We start from the raw sequence: 22500 nt of genomic DNA, 5'->3' as shown, positions 1-22500 counted from the left end.
TTGGACCTAAGAAGCATCAGATGTGGTGTGCAAGAGAGGCGTCTACACTGGTATGGACACGTAGTAAGAATGGATAAAGATAGTTGTGTGAAAAAGTGCCACACCCTAGCGGTTGAGGGAACCTGTGGAAGAGGTAGACCCAGGTAAACCTGGGATGAGGTGGTGAAGAACGACCTTCATGCTTTAGGTCTCACCGAGGAAATGACCAGAGACCAAGAGCTTTCGAAGTATGCTGTGCGCGAGAAGACCCGGCAGGTCACATGAGGCCATAACCCATGGTCCCTACCTGGGACGTAGTCGGTCCACCTGCATACCTTCCTTCTTGGGACACTTGTGAAGACCTGTTGAGGCAAGTGAAAATCAAATCAAAATCAATGAACATCAATGAAATTTGTATTTTTGTGGTACCAGTGCCACATAAGAAAACCATCCGATCGTGGCCGTAGCCAGTACCGCATCGACTGGCCTCCGTGCCGGTGGCACGTAACAAACACCATCCGAGAGTGGCCGTTCACCAGCCTCGTCTGGCACCTGTGTCGGTGGCACATAAAAAACACCATCCGAGCGTGGCCGTTTGCCAGCCTCGTCTGGCACCTGTGTCGGTGGCACATAAAAAGCACCCACTACACTCACAGTGGTTGGCGTTAGGAAGGGCATCCAGCTGTAGAAACACTGCCAGATCTGACTGGCCTGGTGCAACCTTCGGGCTTCCCAGACTCCAGTTGAACCGTCCAACCCATGCTAGCATGGAAAGCGGACGTTAAACGATGATGATGATGAATAGATTCTGTCTGACCCATGAAGGCATGGAAAAGCAGACGTTAAATTAAAAGGCATAGCCTTAGCTAAGTGATTTAAAAGTTTATTTCCCAACTACATGGTTTCAAGTTCAGTCATACTCCATAGCACCCTGGGCAAGTGTTTTCTGCTATAATCCTGGGCCAACCAAAGCCTTATGTATGGATTTGGTAGGCAGAAACTGAAAGAAGCCTGTTTTATGTGTGTTTCCTTGTCTTGAAATTACATTATAGTCAAAGTGTTGCTTTTATACAGCAGCGGTATTTGTTTCTAATCTTCTGTGAATAATGTCTAGTCATGAGGAAACGGGTCATGCTTGGAAAAAGTCATGGGAAACAGGTGAGAGTTGGTGGCAGGTCAGCCATTAGTAAAGAATCTGCCTCAACAAATTCCATCTGACCCATGCAAGTATGGAAGAGCAGAAGTTAGAATTACGAGGACTCATTTGATCGTGCCACAAAGATACAAATCTATAGTAGAAATTGTTTAGTCATTTAATCCCATTACATAACTTTACATGGCTATGTATCTAGAACCAAATGATACAGATAAATGCTCTAAAGCAGTACATCTCAAACTATTTGATGTGGCGTACCAGCAGTCCACCCCCCAATGTGCTGGGGACTGGTAATATTTCTTAATCTCTCTATATATATATATATATAAAGCTGAAGTTGTCTGTGTATGGCAGGTTTGGTAGCCTTTAACTAACACTATCTCTTCCAAGACCCTGCAGCGCAAGTTGACCAAAATTGAGAGTATGATAGAAGGCTTGCTCTTCCTTCCATAGAAGAAAAAATTCAAATCGGACCATGTTAAGACCAAAAATTATTTACATCAAAAAGGTGCTTTTTTTCTATGAAAATCCCTATTTTTTTACGATTTTTTAACTGCTGTGTCGCCATTTTTCAGTATATTTCAACCAGAAAAATGTTCACTTAAAGAGAATAAGCTACATAATGCAAAATTTTTACTTTTCAAAAATTCCAATTCTAAAGGGTTGAAACAAACCCAAGCAACACTGAGCGATACTGCTAGTATTAATTTATACTGGAAACAATATAATTAATATAATAAAAGTTGACATTTTTTTATTTTATATTTATTTTGTAAACAAATAATACTACATAAGCATTTTATGTTTTTCTGGAAACTTGCCATGTACCGGCAGCTGATTGCTCATAGACCGGCACCGGTCTGCGGACCACCACTGAGTAGCATTGCTCTGAAGTATTATTTAAATCTAACATTCTACTATTTCTATCATCCAATCATCTTAAACATAGGGTAAAGTATTTCAGAAAGCAAAATATCATTAATGGGTGATCTTGATGCAGGATGTAAGGTGAACAAACAATTGAGAGAGATTTAAAGATTCTAAAAATTGAAAGAGCATGAAAGCAAATTATTTTTAGAAAAGTGAAAGAGGCTTTTACAGGATGATTGGAAGTTTACCTTTTACCTATTTTAGTCATTAGACTGAAGCCATGCTTGGGCACCACCTTGAATATTAACCAAACAAATTGATCCCAGTATTTTTTTCCCCTTTTTTTTTAAGCCTGGTACTTATTCTATCAGTCTCTTTTGCTGAACTGCTAAGTTACAGGGACATAAACACACCAACAGCGGTTGCTAAGTGGTGGTGGGGGACAAACAGACACACATGCTTTCACTTTTCATCTACCTAATCTACTCACAAGATTTTGGTCAATCCAAGGCTATAGCAAAAGACTTGCTCATGGCATCATGCAGTGGGACTGAACCCAGAACTATGTGGATGGGAACCACACAGCCATACCTATACATATACAAAACTTACTTATATAATCAAAAGTTGAATCTAGACGTATTAAGTAAAACCCTAAAAAAATTTAATATTTCTTTAGGGTTTTGCATAAACATACTGCTCCAAAAATATGCAAATATCTACACTTGTAAAAAGTTAACCAACAATTCTTAGCAAAGTAAAATGGGGCATAAATTAGCAATATATGAACAGACACTTCCACAAAGGTATGCATGAAATTTTAAAGCAAAACTTGGTTGGAGAGATTAGATGTTCTACACTGAAAGACCTGTTTCAGTACACAGACACGCTCAACAAATAATACAGACATACAGGTGCAGGAATGGCTGTGTGGTAAGTAGCTTGCTTACCAACCACATGGTTCTGGGTTACGTCCCACTGCATGGCACCTTGGGCAAATGTCTTCTACTATAGCCTCAGGCTGACCAAAGCCTCGTGAGTGGATTTGGTAGACAGAAACTGAAAGAAGCCCGTCGTGTATGTAGATATACATATATGTGTGTGTGTGTGTGTGCGCGCGTGTCTGTCTGTCCCAACATCGCTTGGCAACTGATGCTGGTGTGTTTACATCCCCCGTAACTTAGCGGTTCAGCAAAGACACCGATAGAATAAGTACTAGGCTTACAAAGAATAAGTTCTGGGGTCAATTTGTTCGACTAAAGGCGGTGCTCCAGCATGGCCACAGTCAATTGACTGAAAGAATAAAAGAATAACAGAATTTTTACACATGTACAAGGTTAAACATTAAAAGTCATTAGTTACACAGAATATTCGGCCTTAAAATTCAATTATAAAATCTGATTGATCTTAACTAGTTAAGGTTAGCTAAACAACAAAATTCGAAACACTTTTACTTACACCCAACGTCCAGTCAAATTGTTGTTCTCTGTTTGAGATTGTAAATCAATGTTGCTGGATAGAGTTAGCTGTAAAGAGAAAGAGAGCAATCTCACATGATTGAAAAAATAAACATAATATATAGTAGCCCATCACTGGTTCTGTTTCATTTCATAAACTAGATAACTACCTGTCAGTTTCTAATTAGTTCAACATTCCAAACAGCTATTCTTTCTCTAATTTTATCTGCTCTGCTTCCAGCTAATCTAATGCAAAATATGCTTAGTGCCTTTACCAATACATTATAAAATGTTGACTTCTCAATTATCTAAAAAGTTAACATCTTACTTTCTTGGTTATAATTAATCTTAAATACATTACAAGTGTGAATGATGCAGAAAGCTTTTTATTTTTTCCCTTTTTGGAGCCCTAGCAATGGAAAGGCCAGTTACCTAGTTTTCATGGCATACAAGTGACTGAGATCACAACATTCCCCTTGACTGAGATGTTAGTCTGCTACAGGGTTCAAGAACAACAATTTTAAGATGGGATAAGTCAATTACATCAACCTCAGTACCCGACTGGTACTTTCTTAAGATGCGATAAGTCAATTACATCAACCTCAGTACCCGACTGGTACTTTCTTAAGATGGGATAAGTCAATTACATCAACCTCAGTACTCGACCGGTACTTTCTTTCACTGGTCCAAAAGGGATGCAAAGCACAACTAACTTCAACAGGATTTTTACTTATTATATACATAGATCAAAACTACCCCATTTTGTTGCAGGAATTTTGTTTCATTGCATCTAATAAAAATGCCTCTTCTGCTGATTCAATTTTAAAGTGGTCTAAATTAAAACTTTCCATCAAAATTTCATGCAAACTGATGTTCCAAACACTAGCTTAATAAATGACAGTTGATTACTAAATTCATTTTTTTTTTAATTAATCAAAACAAAGGCAAAGCATTTTCACAGAAATATGATAAACGGGCAATAAAAGATGAACAGGAACTGTGGGGTTCAAAGAAAAAAAAAATTTTCCTCTGCAAAATTTATCAATGACAATGTTTCTACTCATAAAGAAGCAAAAAAGCTTTTGTTTTTTTTTAATCAAAGCAATATTTTTTTTAACAAGTTAGATAAATTTTACTGAACAGAATAAATAAATATTTAGACCTGTAAGTGAAAATAAGCTGAAGTACAATAGATGAAAGATAAAAATACAGGATATTATAAGTTGCATTATGCTAATTAACTTTATTATATAGATGTTGTCAACAACCTTTGATCTAATTTTATCATATAATGATTAACATGGTAGAATGATTAACATACAAGGAAATCAGATACAAAATTACATAAAACATTACAGGGCGTCAGCACTAAGCAATAATGTGTATAAATAAAAAATTATTACTAGTTCAGATAAAACATTATCCCAAGACACGTGCATGTAAAATGATCAGTGCAATTAAGAAGCTTGCACTGCAATCACATGACTTCAGGTTCAATCCAACAGTGCAGCTCCTAGTACAGCCTTAGACAACCAAAGCCTTAAGTGAATATAGTGAGTGGGAACTGTGAAAGCCAGTTGTGTGCATGCATTTCTCAGTTCCACTGCTTGCCAACTGGTGTTGATTTGCTTATGTCCCTATAACTTAGCAGTTCAGCAAGAGAGAGCAACAGACTAATTACCATCATCATTTAGCATCCATTGTCCATGCTGACATGAGTTGGACGGTTTGACCTAGGCTGGCAAGTTGGAAGGCTGCACCAGACCCTAGTCTGATTTGGCATGGTTTCTACAGCTGGATGCCCTTCCTAAGCCAACCACTCCAAGAGTCTAATGGATGTTTTTACGTACCACTGGCACAAATGCTATTTATGTGACACCAGTATCTGTCATGACTAATTTTACTTGATGGGTCTTCTCAAACATAACACCAAACATCTCGGTCATTGCCTCTTGTGAGACCAAACACGCGAAAGGAGGTTTTCACATGCCACCAGCATCAGCCACTTTGCCTCTGTGAGGCCCAACACTTGAAAGGTGCTTTTTATGGTCCACTGGCATGGGTGCCAGTTACATGACACCAGCATCAGCCACGGCTATGATATCACTTGGCTTGACGGGTCTTAAGCACAAAATATCGCCAAAGGTCTCAGTCACTAGTCATTGCCTCTATGAGGCCCAAAGTTTGAAGATCATGCTTCACCACCTTATCCCATGTCTTCCCGGGTCTACCTCTCCACAGGTTCCCTCTACAGTTAGAAATCAGCACTTCTTTACATAGCTGCCCTCGTCCATACGCATCACATGACCATACCAGTGCAGTCATCTCTCTTGCACACCACATCTAATGCCTCTTATGCCCAACCTTCCTCTCAAGATGCTTACACTGTCGAACATGCACACTGCATATCCAGTGAAGCAGACTGGCTTCATTTCTTTCAAGCCTACACATATCCTCAGCTGTCACAGCCCACGTTTCACTGCCATGTAGCATAACTGTTCCCACACAGGCATCATACAAATTGCCTTTCACTGAGGAATAGGCTCTTTATTGCCAACAGAGGTAGCAGCTCTCTGAACTTTGCCCAGCCTATTCTTATTATCATAGCTATGTTCTTGGAGCATCCACCTCAGCTACTAACTTGGTCACCTAGATAACAAAAGCTATCTCTAGTTTATACCTCAGGCAGTTGGAATCTTTTCTCTTTATTTTTGGTGTTTATTGTACCTGTAAATCTTCCACACACAAAGCTATTTTCCCTGTTAACCTTCTTCTGATATTGCTGCACCTATTATGTGTCCAAAGCTTATAGAGCTTCTACTTATGCTTTTCTACAGATCGAGCAGGCCATCTACCAGATGGATTTGTGATTTGTCTGCCTTCCTACTTACTAAGACTTTTGTTTTTGCTAGGTTAACTCTAAAGGCCCTTCAAGTCTAGACCTTGCTTCCAAACCTGGAACTTCTCTAGTTCTGGTAGTGATTCAGCTATAAGAACAAGGTCATCAGTATAGAGGAGCTCCCAGGGGCAGCATGTCTTAAATCCCTCTGTTACTACCTGGAGGACTGATCCTTGGTGAACCCCAACATGTACCCTGAATTCTTTGCTGCCTTACTGGTAGCGTTCCTATACATGGCTTGTACAGCTCTCACCCATCACTCATCTATCCCTAGTTTCTGCATTGACCACCAGATAAGGAATCAGAGAACACTGTCAAAGGCTTTATCGAAGTCAACAAAAGCCAAGTACAAGGGTTTATATTTGGCTATGTATTTCTCCTGCTGCTGCCTTACCAGAAATATAGCATCAGTGGTGCTATATACAGTTCCCTGCTACCCCAACTCTTCCAGGCCTGTTTCTTTGCTCTAATGGCCCTGTATACTGCATCATTCCACCGCCACATTACCCTAGGTCTGGATGGGACTTTGCACCAGCTGCAGATTTGGTCTGTGGCACTCAGTAAACTGTCCTACAGTAATTCCCAGTTGCCCTCTATGTCACAAGTCTGTAGCTCCTCCTCACTCATATTTCTCAGTTAGGATGTCCCTAAGCCTGACCATCTGAAGGGTCCTTAAGCTTCCAAATTCTTTTCCTGATTGGTCTGCTTCTTGGCATCCTTCTGGCCTGGAGTCTAAGGTCACTAATGACTAGTCTATGCTGGGGTTAGGGTCTGATGAGAATGTAACAGATTTGGCTACCACACTGGTGAGAATGTAATTGATCTGGCTAGCACACCAGGCTTAAAAATAAATACCAGGAGCAATTTGTTCAACTAAAACCCCTCAAGGCAGTGTCCCAGCATGGCCACAATCCAAAGACTGAAACAAGTGAAAACATTTTTTTAAATATATCAGGAAAAAAAATTGGCAAAATAACTAATTATAGAAGGCTTGCACTATTTCAAAAAGATGATGGCAAAAGTGTCTGAGCATATCTTCAAGGTACACATGAAGGTGAATAAAAAGTGGCATGTGATAGATGGTTAGAGATAGGGGTTACAGAAGTGAATGTTGAACATAGTTGGAGGCATGGTTGATAGGAAACACAAGTTGGGAGAGGAGTGAAAGAAATAAATGGCAGTACAGAAAAAGTGAGAGCAACAGTGTAATAAAACTGCAGAGGAAAGAAGGGGAAAAGACATGTGGGATGGGTGGGTAAAGCAGGAGTGAGTGGAGATGTACAGTGACCTAGATGAGGGTCAGAGGTACATAGGAATGGAAAGAGTAAGTGGCAAACAAAAGTGGAGGGGGGCAATTCATGGCAAACCTAATACGAAAGGGTGCTGAGAATGAGATGCTGTATTAAGATGTAGCTTAGGGTGGAAAGGTTGATCAATGGAAAATAAACTAAGAGATAAAAAAAAAAAATTTTTTTTTTAAATTTAAAAAAAAACACCATCCGAGCGTGGCCGTTCGCCAGCCTCGTCTGGCACCTGTGTCGGTGGCACATAAAATCACCCACTACACTCTCGGAGTGGTTGGCGTTAGGAAGGGCATCCAGCTGTAGAAACACTGCCAGATCTGACTGGCCTGGTGCAGCCTTCGGGCTCCCCAGACTCCAGTTGAACCGTCCAACCCATGCTAGCATGGAAAGCGGACGTTAAATGAGGATGATGATGATAATATTGAAAATGAGGGATAGATGTTAAAAGGAAGTAGTTCCAGGAGAGGAATAGCCCAAATAACACAAATGGTTGTATGTAATAACCATTACAAGTAGTGTCAATAGTGGCTTCAAAAGTAACCAAGAAAGAGCTTACCTCTTTTAAGAGAGTAGCTGCTGCTTCATTAGCAACTGTTTGGTAAAATACAAATCGATGATCTAGAACAAGGGAAAAAGAAAAAAGCACATGTAAGGCAAGGAAAAAAAAAAACTGAAAATTAAAAAAAACTTATTTCTTTAATGATGTAAGTAATCAAGTTCTGGTCTGTTATTTCAGGTAATAAGCTCAAACTTATCTAGCACTTTTGAGATACAGCTTAACTAAACAATTTAATTACTCAAACTGAAAGAGAATACCATTAATTCCATAATTAATAAGTTAGTACCAGTGAAGTAATTAAGATAAGAAATATGGAAAAAAACTTAGCACCTATCCAATTATGTGCTACACTTAAATTTTAATTAGTGGTAGCCTGGTTAACTTAGAAAACTATATATATAAATTTATATGAATAAGATCATTATTTAAAATACCGATCCTATCAGGTGCCCAGCATTGGAATAAAAACCACAAATAGGTCATCGCAGGTCCCATTTTTTTTACCGTGGATGATGCCATCATGCCATGAGAGGTTAGCCATCGTCTATTAGCAAGCGCCCCACCTTAATGATTTTTATTTATTTATTTTTATATATATATATATATATATATATATATATATATATATATATATATATATATATATATATATATATAGCGCCGCCCGACTGGCCTCCATGCCGGTGGCACATAAAAAGCACCATCCAACCGTGGCCGTTGCCAGCTTCGTCTGGTCTCTGTGCCGGTGGCACGTAAAAAGCACCATCCGATCGTGGCTGTCTGCCAGCAGCATCTGGCACCTGTGCCAGTGGCACGTAAAATGCACCCACTACACTCACGGAGTGGTTGGCGTTAGGAAGGGCATCCAGCAGTAGAAACACTGCCAGATCAGACTGGGCCTGGTGCAGCCTTCTGGCTTCCCAGACCCCAGTTGAACCGTCCAACCCATGCCAGCATGGAAAGCGGACGTTAAATGATGATATATACATATATATCAGAAAATCCAATCAGAAAAAAAAATTAAAACTTGCTGCACATACCCTTAGGTGAATTAGTAGGAATGTTATAGCCACCTTCTGGAACTGAAGCACTGCGTGGTAGTGAACCAGATACAGCATGTCCATTTGTCTTTGAATCCACTTCGTCTTCTGACACGCTATCCTTATCAGGATCTGCTAATTTATTCTGATTATCCAGAGTGTCTTTTGAAGATTTTACAGATCCAGATGATGCAGAAGAAGAGGTTAGACTGTGTGTAGAATCTTCTACTAAGCAACTTGCCATTAAATCTTCTGAGGGAAAGGTTAATGGTCGCAGAATATCTTCAGTCTTTTGGCGTTCTTCTTTAGATAATATTTTGGAATTCATTGATGGTTTTTTTTCTAACAGTGACCGGAATCTATTAAAAAATCTAGTGTCCTTGCTATGACCAGATCTTCTGAAGGAAGCTGACCTCTGCATAAACATCCTATGATTGTCCACATGAAATAAAACGTATGGAAATGTTGGTGGATTTACTTTTTTGTACAAGAAAAAATTCTGAAGAGATCCAAGCAAACGAGAAGTTATGGCAGCTGTAGCAATTGGAGATTGGAGTTTTTCATGTACTAAAATAGTTATCAAGCACTGGAAAGTATCTGAAACAAAGAAAATTTATGTTTATAAAAAAAATGTCTGAGTGGACAATCTTGTGATACCCTTTCAAATGGCCAGGACAATGAAATTCAGAAAAGTCTCACACCACATCATGTGGATTCTGTATAACGATTACACTAAAGGTAACAAATTTCTGTGGAATATTCAACCACTTAATTGGATTTAACAGATTTGCTTATTAAATTGTTAAACAATTGGAATACTGGTTGTTGAAACTAATACCTTTTGTAGCTATAAACACACGTAAACACAGCCCCAAACAGAGACACAGACACGCACACACAAACTGCTGATGGTAGTAGTAAAAAACTTCACTTAATATCACAACTTAAAGAAGACAAAATTTAAGAAACTTAAAATCTCTTTGGAAATATTCCCCACATACAATGGTTGAAGTTCCTTATTCGACTAAGTTGGGGGAAATATTTTTTCTTCTTAACCAAAAATTATGAAAGAAATTTATTTTTAAATGTCATTTCAAATATATCAGTTCAAAATAAGTATTGTATCATGGCCATTGTCCTATGTCTTTGGGAAAGACACTTAAGTTTCAATGACCCAACACATTGCTGTTGGTAGACATTTCACTACTGTAAGAAGTATTGCATTACTGAGGTTACATGAATTTACAATAGAGAGGCAACCTTTTTTCATGAGCAAAAATTTATATCAGACTCGTATTATATTTAGTCAGAAAAATTACCAAACTCAACATGAAAATCACTATCAGCCTATAGCCTTCACTTCCAACATCTCAAAGTGAATACAAGCAATAACAATCATTTTATCTGACATCCTGAGTCTCTTGCCTTCCTCAGTAACATGTGTGGCTCCTGTAAAGCCAAACTATTGGGGACTGGCTCTGCCATGTTATTTGCAAGTGACCTCACACCATTTCAGGTTTGTTATGAGTAATATCGCTACATTTGACAGTGCCTGGCATGAAAAACTGCTTAACTAAATTGCACACCTATAGTCATGTATTTCTCATCACTTGAATCTCATTGACACTTCTACCAACACTCCTATGCAGATGACACCACTCTTCACTCCTCCAAAACCTTCCAAATGTGCCTGCCACCCACTGTAATCTAGGCACTTCAAGTCAAAACCCACATCTTCCATGAATAGAGGTTAAGTAAAATATTCTCTAATTTTGTCTAAGTACCCCCAAATATACAATTACAGCACATGAAAAAAACAGTCTTAAAAACTTGCTCCACTTTTAAACATCCTTTAAAGTCACTTCAAGTACTGAACACAATCTCTGATAAACTCTCCTGGAAATTCCGTTTACTATATTGCTTAAAACTACCTCCCAAATCAGAAAATACCTCACCTTCTGATCGGTTAACTTTCTAAAAAGTTAAAAGTCACAATAAATTATTGCTCACACATCTTAAAGGGTGTTACTGCTTTTGCTAAACAACATCTTAAGTTATAACCAAAAGAAAGCCATCAAACTGTGGACTAGAGGTTTTAGTGTATTGATGAGTTGAGTTTTACCAATCAGACTGTCACTTTACTATCAATTCTTTTGTCACTAAATGACTCCCACCACCACCAGCTCTTTAGATTAAGCTAGTTGTATACCCTTCTTTCCAAGCCTCTGACTAAACACTATACCACTTTTTCCTTCCTGTGTCAATTCCTGGGAATTTTCTTTCAATTCATCTCTTCTCACAGCCATCAATTTGAAATGTTTAAACTCAATCAACCAGATAACTCACACCAGTCTCAGAGCCTGGTGAGTGTGATCACTGACTTTTCCTGATAAAAGTTTTCTATTAAAAAAGCTTTATATAAAAAAAAAAAAGTGAACAGCAATGAATTAAAGAGAAAAAGAAATAAAAAAATATATTGGTTTACCTTTGAGAGGTTGAAATATATAAACTTTCCAGTCACCTGTTTTCTCATTGGATTCCAATAACCAACCACCTCCACTGTTATCACAATCCCAATATCTAGGGAAAAAACCAATACAACTCATTGTCACAAAATTAGTCTTAATTACAGCAATTAGAAATAGAGTTAAAGAGCAGAGTTAAGAAAATGAAACTTGGGGGGGGGGTCCAATCAAGGAAATATTACCTTGCATGAAAACATGTAGGGGCTGGTGATAGGGAAGGGCATCAGGCCTTAGAAAATCTACTTCAGTCAATTCTATCTGGCGCAACCAAGCATGGAAAAGAGCACATTAAAACTAAGATAATGACTGTGAAATTTGTGAATAGCTACAATGCGAGTTTATTTATTCTGGCAGTGGCTTAGTGGTTAGGGTGTCAGCACCATGATCGTAAGATTGTGGTTTCGATTCCTGGACCAGGCGACGCGTTGTGTTCTTGAGCAAAACACTTCATTTCACATTGCTCCAGTCTACTCAACTAGCAAAAATGAGTAACACTGCGATGGACTGGTGTCCCGTCCAGCTGGGGAACACACACACCATAGAAACTGGGAAACCGGGCCCATGAGCCTGGCTAGGCTTTAAAAGGGTGCATTTATTTTTTTTTTTTTAAGTATGTATTTAACAGGTCAAGTTTTAAAACTGTACTGTTCAAAGTTGGAATAACTCAAACTCACCTCTGCAATGTCACAGTTTCAGTATTAGTGATTGGCATTTGGCAAGGTATGCTATATGATTTTGAACCATCAGATACACTCTTTAAATGTTCTTCAGCAATGACATCATAATTAGCTGACTTTGAAGAGTAACTTCCTGAAGACAAAGAAGGTGATGATCTTGGATCAGCTTTCTGTTTGCTGCTGCCTCGCAAAATGTACGATGTGGACATAACACCAGGCTTCCAACTCCATGTGTGGCTGATATCTTTTAAAACCTGGAATACAGTCTGTAAATAAAGAATTAACCATATGATGCGTACATTAAACAGTCAGAAATTGAAGATACGCTCAGTGTTCTTACATTGATCTATAAAACATTTCAATGTAATAATTATGAAAATAAAAAGATTGTAATAAAAATTGTTTCATAACTATATCGTATTTTGAAAATATTCAAATTGATGGTTCATTGGAAGTCTTAAAACCAAGTTAAAAATTTGTTAAACGGGCTTGATAAATTAATAATTTAAGACAAATTGGTTAGGGTAAACAAAACTACATTTATTAACCTTTTAGTACACCTAATTACCGCATAATTTAAATTAGATTCTACAATATCAGAAGTTTCTCTCGTAAGATTTCATTGCACTTTTGTCTGAGTGTTAATGTTTACACTATGTTGGCAATGACACTAATGTAGACAATATGTTTAGTTTCATTTACTCTCTGCTTGCACAACAGGTAAGTCTATCCTTTCCAAATTTGTGTGTGCACTCAGATATTTATTAACTTTTTGTCTTAATCGCATTATCAATTAGATCTTTTGACTGGCCGATTTTTTTTAGTTTCAAAATTTACGCAGTTCTTTGACAAATGAGCCAAGTTATACAAAAATACTTATGAAAAATAAAACTATTCTAGGTTACAAGTTGAGTTTGTACTTTGCTGCAGATACTAATATGTATATTGCAAGGATGCTTAATTTTAATAGCTTGCTATCTATTTGTAAGTAGATACTGGACAAAAGACTGACTCCTGGCAATAAATATAGTAGGAGCAGTATAATCGTGTATGTTTCATTAGTCATACAATGGATGCAAGTCTTCTTGTAAGTTTGAGCCAAGTTCAAATAATGCAGCTCAACATAAAAATTGAACATCACTACTCCTGAATGCATCAAAACAAAGACATCCAGTCCCAAACACAGGTGGAAAGTAGGATGAGAACTTGCTCTCAGTGTAAATTCAGTTGTTCCAACAATATATAACACCCAAATTTTCAAAATCTTCCAGTCATGCAAGCAAGAAAATATCTTAAGTTTACAAAAGAGTTTAGCTTGCTGAAGAAATGCAAGATTTGTTTCCAGAATTTAAAAAAAATGTTTACCTAACCAATCAGTTTTTAAGCCAACAGTATTGTACTTACCATTGATGACACTGCAACTCCACCAAAAGAAGCAAAGACTGTAATGCTAGCACCCGATATGGTAAAGTTGTGCCACCATATTCTAGTACCATTATCAAAAGAATACAGTGTCCATCCTTGAAGTGTATCAACAGGAAGAGGCTTAAAAGAAAAAATAAATTTTCTATATATATATATATGTATACTAGCTGAATGACCCAGAGTTGCCTGGGTTACTGCTGTTCTTATTCAGATTAGTAGACAATATAAAGATATATTCTCATAATTATTCCAAAATACCTATATTTTATTAAAATATCCAAATTGTACTGATAGAGTTGGCCATAGGAGAAGCATGTAGTAGAGAGGAGGGATTTGTTAATTGAAATACCAAAACTTAGTTCAACTGGAAACTGAAGTGTCTTAAATTCAAATGGAATATCTGAGGGTATGAGAGGAATGTTTGGAATAAAGACATTTTCTCCTTTGTGACTACCTGTTATGATTGTTGCCTGTAGGATATGTGGCTTCATGGAAGTAACAATTGAGTTCCATTACAGAGGTGAGATGAGCCAAGATTCTTAAGCAACATAATGGGAGCACCCAGTTTTAGTGTCAAATTATGCGGTGGCGTCCCAGTGGGTTTAGAAATTCAACAGGGTGTTGAACAACCTCATCTTGATCGACTGTTGTCAATTAATCAAAAAGTCATTTCTGATGTATCTAACTTTTGAAGTTCATGATGGAGTTTCTCAACCATTTCATTAGTTGGAGCTAGTATAACTGTTTCACATAGCGAGTTTACATCAGTGTAATTGTCATAAATTAGGGAATACTTTATCCATAAGATCCCTAAGAGAAAGTATCATTTGACTGCATGTAATTTGAGTTGAATAATATCCCATTACCAACCTTAAGAAGCTTGTATGATCACCTTGTAGAATTATTCCGATGTTGCTTGTAAGATGAAGTTTTTTTATGTCTCCAAAGGTACAATTTTTCGAAGCATGCATTGACCTCATCAGCTTTTGAGCCTTTGGGGACAACTGGCAACATTTGATGAAAATCTCCAGCAAGAAGAACCATTACTCCTCCCATGAGCATGCTGTTTTTTTTTATGTCTTGGAGGGTACAGTCAAGTACCTCTGGAGCTCCACGATGTGACAGTGCACTCCTCCCAAACAATGAGGCAGGTTTGTTGAGAACTGTTGCCATTGCAGAGTTTTGGAAAAATGTTGCAAATTTGAGATTCTTTCATTGCAAGAATTAGAGGGAGCTTGAACATGGAATGAGCAGTCCTTCCCCCATTGATGAGGGTAGCTGCAATACCAGAAGATGAAACACTGGAAGGAGGTTAGATTTTATTTCCTCCTATTTAGGATTGCAGGTGAAAGTGACAAAACAATCTGGTTTTCCATGTCTTGGCATGTTATAGCATCTTGTGTTCGTCTCGTGAATATACCGAGGAACACCTGTGAATGATGGGAGGATTATAAGTTGCCCTATGTTTTGAATATCACCATCTGTCCTCAGGGCATCTTGGCGATGAACATAATTTTGAGCTCTTAACTTTTCTTTATTGTTACGAATGTAGAGGAGATGCTGACTCAACTTTAGCATACATATCAACCAGGTATTGCTGAAATAGATCACGATATATGTGTAATTGATTTGATTGTTCTAGTCTTAGCATCAGTTAGTAAGATTAGAAGTAATTTGATGACACCTTTTTGTTTGTAATTGGCTCTCCTGTTGCAGATTCAATATGTGGAATATTGAAATGACGCCCATCTTGACCATTCCACAGAATAGGATACTGGAGAGCATCATAAGAGGGAGGATTCTCTGGAATATGTTTAGGTTGTTATCACAAGCATGAATGAGAATACGATTTTCATGGGGATCACCTACCCTAAGAATGGCTACTTCATTTGATGTGGACTCATTAAAACAGTATAAAATGTCCTTTACTGTAGTTTACTACAGAAGTTAAAAACATGGAAATATACAGACACTCCTAGAATTGATAATATTGAAAACAGCAAAATGTACACACATGAAGTTCAAGCAAAACAAAATGTAGTCAATATAGGTGCAAAACATACTTTCTGTAGCATAGCTATGCTATAAAAAAATTTTTTCAGGAATATTCCCAAAAGAAAGATTCCAGTATTGAAAAGTCACCAATGTAACAAAGTCTACATTTATTTGGAACATGTACTAAATGTTATAAACTTCAGGATTGAATGTCACAGTGAAGAAAGTCAAGCTCCAGGAAAATTCAGAAGGCATAATTCAGTTTTTCATACAAAAATTGATTTATTATTTAAAAATTTTTAAATGAACACTGAACAAAGTGTGTACAAAGGAATATGTTGCTGTTATGAAAATTAATTTAAAACATTTGCTGAAGGATGTATGTAGCAAGACTAATTAATTTGATATTGCTACATATTTTTAACTGTGTAAGTGTTATAGACTGTAGAGTAAATACTGGCTAATGCAGTAAGTTTGAGCAGCATTGAATATTCACACAGATAAAGCACAACAGGAATATAGTAAGGAAGCTAGGAGTGTTAAAAAAAAAAAAAAGCATTGTCTTCAAACTGGTTATAAGGACTAGAATAACATTTCTGTAATTATACTGAAAAAGTCACTAAGGTTTTCTACTTTGCCAAGTTTCTGAATTTGCTATAATAACCAGAATAACTTTTTTTTTTTTCAGATATATTTGCAAGTGCTGTCAAATCAGCCAAATCTTCATGTTGGTTATGAAAACCAGAATATTTCAGCACATAAGTAGTGATAATCATTAATGCTGTTTAAACAGGAACTCTCCATGATGAATAAGAAAATTCAAACAGTGGTACTTCAAAGTGAACTCTTGTTCATTCAACATCCAGCTCGCAACTAAACTGAACTTTCAATCTCAGCGTGTTTCACTGTTGGGCAGTACAGTCACATACATATACAAAGACACACACAGACATACATTCACGCACACCCCAGGACTACCTGTCCCTGTGTGTATCTGTCTTTAGGTGTGTGTATACTGACAGACACATATCCTCTCTCACACATACACATCAGTCATCAGCTTAACATACACAACAAACATGCAAACACACACTGCCAGACAAATATAGAAAATGAGACATCGTTATGGTATTAAATGTTTATGAAAGGTGATTTATAAAAGATTGTTAATTCTTGTAATGCAAATATGTAAATGAAAAAGTTTAATTGGTAACTGAAAGATTACTGAATCTTGATACCACATGTCAAAGTCAGCAACTCAGTTTTTAAATCCATAAGGAACATATGCACGCACACAAACTTTTATATATTAAGATTACACACACAAGGATGCAATAGATATTTGAGAACATTATTAGTAAATTACTCTTCAATTCGAAAGTTTCATTTAGATCCCCAGTGGAAGATAAAATGCTAACACAAGAAGTGGAAAGATACACAGTCATTGATACTATATGTGCAGAACACAGCAATTTAGAAATTGCCAACTTCCTAAATGCTGCAAGATCTTTTGTACACTACATGCAGATGGAATTGGAAGCCTCTGGCATGAATGTTTCAACTGTATCAAAGAGAAGAAAACATTCCAAACATTTGGACACAACAGATTCAAAACATTATCAATGATTCCAAAAAGTCAATGAGGGTCATTGCCAAAGAACTTCAGATGTCGGAGTGAACTATCAGAACTGTGGTGCACAAAGATATTTGATACAAGTTATATATAGCAAGGAGGGGCCAATTCATGTCTGCAAAAATAGGAAAACTGAACTGTGCCAAGGAGTTACTTAAGATTAAAAACCCTCACAAACATAGCATATTTTGGTTCTCTGATGAGAAAATTTTCAATCAAGACTAAAAGTCTAACAAGAAATGATAGCTGGTTATGTGCAGAATCTTCAGATGTACCCAGAGTGATGCATACTTAGTTTTCAGTAACTTTGTTAGTTTTAAGAGTGGTAAGTACTGAAGGTAATGTCATGCTACCTCATATCTTTCCATAGTGTCTTAGAATTAATGCTACAAGACACATTGAGGAGCTGGGTAATGTTAAGCCTTGGATGGATGAAGTATGCATTGGCAGACCATACTTGTTTCAATAAAACTCAGCACTTTCTCAGGGTTTACATAACCCAAGAATGGATGTCAGACAATCTTAACAATCATACAACACCATACTTGTGGCCTTCAAACTCATCATTTAACATTCATTTTCTATGCTAACATGGGTTGGATGGTTTGTCATGGAATTGGCCAGCTAGTAGGGGAGGGGCAGTTCAGATTCCAATTGTCTGTTGTTGCATGCTTTCTATGGCTGGATGTCCTTCCTAACACCAACCATACTACTGAGTGTGCTGGGTGCTTTTTATGTGCCACCAGCACAGTTGTATTTATACAGCACCAACAAAGGACAAGCCTGTATATATGGAAGGCAGTGATTTTACTTTGTTTGACATCTCTTTTCAAATACAGCGAATTGCCACATTTCCTGGTCCCTTGTCATTTCCTGAGGTCCAGTTTCTGAAGATCCTTTCTCACCACTTTGTCCTATGTCTTCCTGGGTCTACCCCTTCCACAGGTTCCCTTCATAGAACTCAACACTTCTTTACACAGCTGTCCTCATACATATGTATTACATGACTAAACCAGCACAGTCTTCTCTCTTGCACACAACATCCAAAGCCTCTTATACCCAGTTTTCTCCTTAAATCATTTACACTTGTGCGTGCACACTGACAGTACCCAACACTGGAGCATTTTTGGTTGCTTATTGTACCTGCACAAACACACAAGTTTAAAATCCCATAGGCTTCTACATTGGGCCATCATTTAAAGGAAGACTAATTGACATCCTCACACTTTTCATAGCTTCATTGATGCTTGCCATTGTTCACATGATGTCCAAAATGAATACCGACTATTTAGTGCAAGCATGTCAATGATTCTGGTCCTGCATTGAAGCAGTAATTGAAGTTGAAGACTTCAATTTAAGAAAGCTTATTGAGAATGTACACACAAAATTTTTTTGCTAAAATACATTTGGTTTTTAAAATACATTTGGTTTTATCAAATGAGTGGGCATTGAGGAAAAGAGGTGTACTAGAGGTAATAGTGAGGGCAGTGATGAGTTTGTATGAGGGGGTAAAGACAAGTTAGAATTGGATCAGATTTGTCAGATGAGTCTGCAGTGAAAGTTGGTGTGCATCAAGGATCTGTGTTGTCACCATTGTTGTTTGCAATAGTGGTTGATGTGGTGACAAGACTGCAAAAGAGGGACTGATTAATGGAGATATTGTATGTGGATGACCTTGTTCTGATGAGCGAGACAATGGAGGGATTGAGGGAGAAGTTTTGGAAATGGAAGAAGGCATTTGAAAACTCATTTGACAACATCTATAAGATCTCACCCTACCTTACGTATCTCATTTGACTCATTAACTTCTCTTTCTCCCTATTTTGATATGCATATCTCAAACCTCATTTAAATTCTCATGATCCTCTTCTGACATTTCCATTCTGGGGCCCTCCTTTTTTCTCCCCCTCCCTTCAACCCTCAATTGAGGAAGCTTTTTTATTTTGTCTTAGCATCCTCACTAGGGTAATATCAAGAAAAAGCACCCATGGCATTAGAAATGGTATTAAAGAAACTATGTCAAAGCAGACAATGGATTTAACAGTCCTCCAGTTCATTGGATCCTGTCAAACTGTTTGACCAATACCAGGATGAAAGATTAAATGATGTTCGTAACCTCTCACATCCCCCTCATCACTATCATTCATGCTTCTCACTCTGGAAAGAGGAAAACAAGCAAGCAGAGACAAAGGGTTGGTGAGGTATTTTTAATGGCAAGGACATGGCTATATCTCCAGGGCTGTTGTTTAAAAAACAAAAAAATGCATCCAACACACACTGTAAAGTGTGAAGAGCCTCTAAACTTGAGGACATGGCAAAAGGAGTATGTCAAAGGTATATCAAAATTTAACACTTAGAATTTAAAATTAAAGCCATTTAAGAAATGAACAATTGATTTTAAGAATGATTTTAAAAACAAAGACAGAAGATACTTACCCGAGACTTTTGCAGCAGTTCCATTACTTCCACTGCAGTAAGTGTTGTACCCTAAAATTAAAAATAGCAGGGGAAAAAATTAAAAACAAACAAGTCTGGACTTTTTTTTTTTTCAATACAGCATTTTTTTTGAATCAACAAAAATTAAAAATATTAAATTGCACCACAATAGAATCAAGCTGAGCAGATAATTGATGTAACCACTGAATACTAAGACAGTGATGTCACATTTTACTGGATAACATTCTTTTTTTTAATGTTACCCTCCTCAAGTCATGGATTATTAAAAACTAAGCCCAATTACAAATTTTAAATACTGACCCTCAAACCTAAGACATGTTTCAATTATATTACATAATCTTATGCAGTTTGATTGTGTGCATGCAGTGTAGTACCCATGTGGGGCAAGAGTGATCTAAATTAAAACTCATTAAATTTCATGTTAATTTAGGTTGTAAACACCAGATTAACAAAGGCAATTATTTTATTAAATTCATTATTTTCAAAATTAACTGAAACAAAGCAGAATATTTCAACAAATATAAAAAGGTTAATGACCTGCCTATTTCAATAGCAACATCAAATTCTTAAAACCTATGCTGAAACGTTGTGTTAACAACAAACAAGATGAGGACAAATATCTGTCAAATGTAAATTGCAAAGTGTTTCCACTGCTGATTAATTTTTTGACCAAGTTTTGATTTTTAAAAATTAGACAAATGATCCATGATTATATTAGTCTAATAATTAAGATGTAGATCAATTTCTTATATTGTGTACACATGACTATTATTCATGAAAAACCAACTCAAGTTTTGCTCTTGAATTATAAAAAAATTGAGGCATTTTACCAATATTAAGTGAGCAATCATCATCATCAGTACCATTAGAAAACAAAATATCCAAGTTTGTTTCAGAAATCCTTTTCTGCAAGAACTACAATAAGCATTCCATTTCAACATTCTATTTGCAATTTAATGCTACAATTTGAGTATTCTTTTCAAAATTGCAACAAATGACAACCATCCCATTGCAACATTCTTTCCAAATTACTAATTAAAAAAATTGATACATACAGATTGTCATTTTCTACCTTCCTGTATTTTTGTTATTACATCATTCAATGTCCATTGTCCGTGCTGGCATGGGTTGGACAGTTTGACCAAGGCTGGTAAGGTGACAGGCTGCACCAGACTCCAGACTGATTTGGCATGGTTTCTATAGCTGGATGCCCTTCCTAATACCAACCACTCCAAGAGTGTAATGGGTGCTATTGCATGCCACCAGTATCAGTGCCAAGAGTATACACCTATTACACAGAAGAGTATGCTTTGGGATTAAATTACTGAACAACTTAAGTTTCACCAATGTGAAATCCTGGTATATTTCACAGTTCAATTTGCCAAATTATGGTTTCAATCAGGAACTAGATTATCAAAATAACTATTCATGTCTTCAAGATGGGCCAATTTAGGAGTCAGAAATGGATTCCTGACAAAATTTTAGATATGTAAACATGTGCCTATGCCCTTGCATGTACACTTTTCCAAAGAAGGCCAAACTTGTTTACACAACTCCATGAAAAGGGGTGAAATTAATTTTATGAGGGTTTAAGGTTCCTCAAAATTAATTTCACCCCTGCTGCTCAAAATGCAGTACTTAGTTTCCACAAAGTTTTGTGCTATATTCATGTTAATATGTAATAGAGATGCTCCCCAACCCCTAACATATTCATAAAGAATGTGTACATCGAGTTCTTTAAAAAATTTTAATAAAAAAAAAAAACACTGGTTAAAATAAATTCAAATATTTACATCTTTTTATAAACTACATTTATAAAAATATATAAAATTTACATATATCAAGGAAGATTATAATATGCAATGAATTCCAAAATTAATGCTTTCAGTGCCACCTACACATTAGAGTTTGTTTACATAACCAGAAACAAAACTAGTAGTTTTGAATTTCAAATACTTGTAGTACTCTACAGTAGGGAGTATGTCTCTAGTATAATGTAACAAGCTAGTGTTTTCAATAAGAAAACATTTGTCTTGTAAATAACAACTGTATATCTGGGTCACATCAACAGAAAATGGTTTACACATTAAATACCACACATAAATTGCATAGTAATGTACATTAATTTCAAATACTTCAAGGGTGTGGTTTCAGTAAACATGTGGATACTATGTACAGCAACAACATCACAACTCCTTGGTAAACACACTGAAGTGAAATTATCTACATTTTCATCATGAAGTATTGATAAAGAGAAAATGCCCTGTCTAGAAACAAACGAAAACAATCTCAACAATGTGTAGGCAGTATAAAAAACTATTAGTAAACTAATGACAACTATACAGAGTACTGACAACATAAGAACTTACACAACAAATGAAAATTCATTACAAAAACAGCCTCGCCAATGACATGGATAAATTAACATGAATATCTGGCTAGGTTGGCAACAAAAATCAAATTTTCTTTGTTAAAAAAAAACAGTTATATCATAAATACATTTTTAAGTGGGATGTATGGCACC

At 36.8% G+C, this 22500-nt stretch overlaps 1 protein-coding gene across 1 annotated transcript in view; it reads right to left on the bottom strand.

The window, feature by feature from the left end:
- LOC115211710 overlaps positions 1-22500 on the bottom strand; it is a 58768-nt gene that overhangs the window by 10637 nt on the left and 25631 nt on the right. The window contains exons 2-8 of the mRNA XM_029780365.2: positions 19956-20006; positions 13871-14011; positions 12464-12732; positions 11750-11844; positions 9265-9861; positions 8222-8283; positions 3464-3531 (exon numbers count right to left, since the gene is read on the bottom strand). Coding sequence (XP_029636225.1) covers positions 3464-3531; positions 8222-8283; positions 9265-9861; positions 11750-11844; positions 12464-12732; positions 13871-14011; positions 19956-20006 — 1283 coding nt within the window. The remainder of the gene's footprint in view (positions 1-3463; positions 3532-8221; positions 8284-9264; positions 9862-11749; positions 11845-12463; positions 12733-13870; positions 14012-19955; positions 20007-22500) is intronic.

The sequence above is a fragment of the Octopus sinensis genome, linkage group LG5, assembly GCF_006345805.1.
Source record: "Octopus sinensis linkage group LG5, ASM634580v1, whole genome shotgun sequence".
NCBI lineage: Eukaryota > Metazoa > Mollusca > Cephalopoda > Octopoda > Octopodidae > Octopus > Octopus sinensis.
This window is presented reverse-complemented; position numbering and strand designations above follow the sequence as displayed.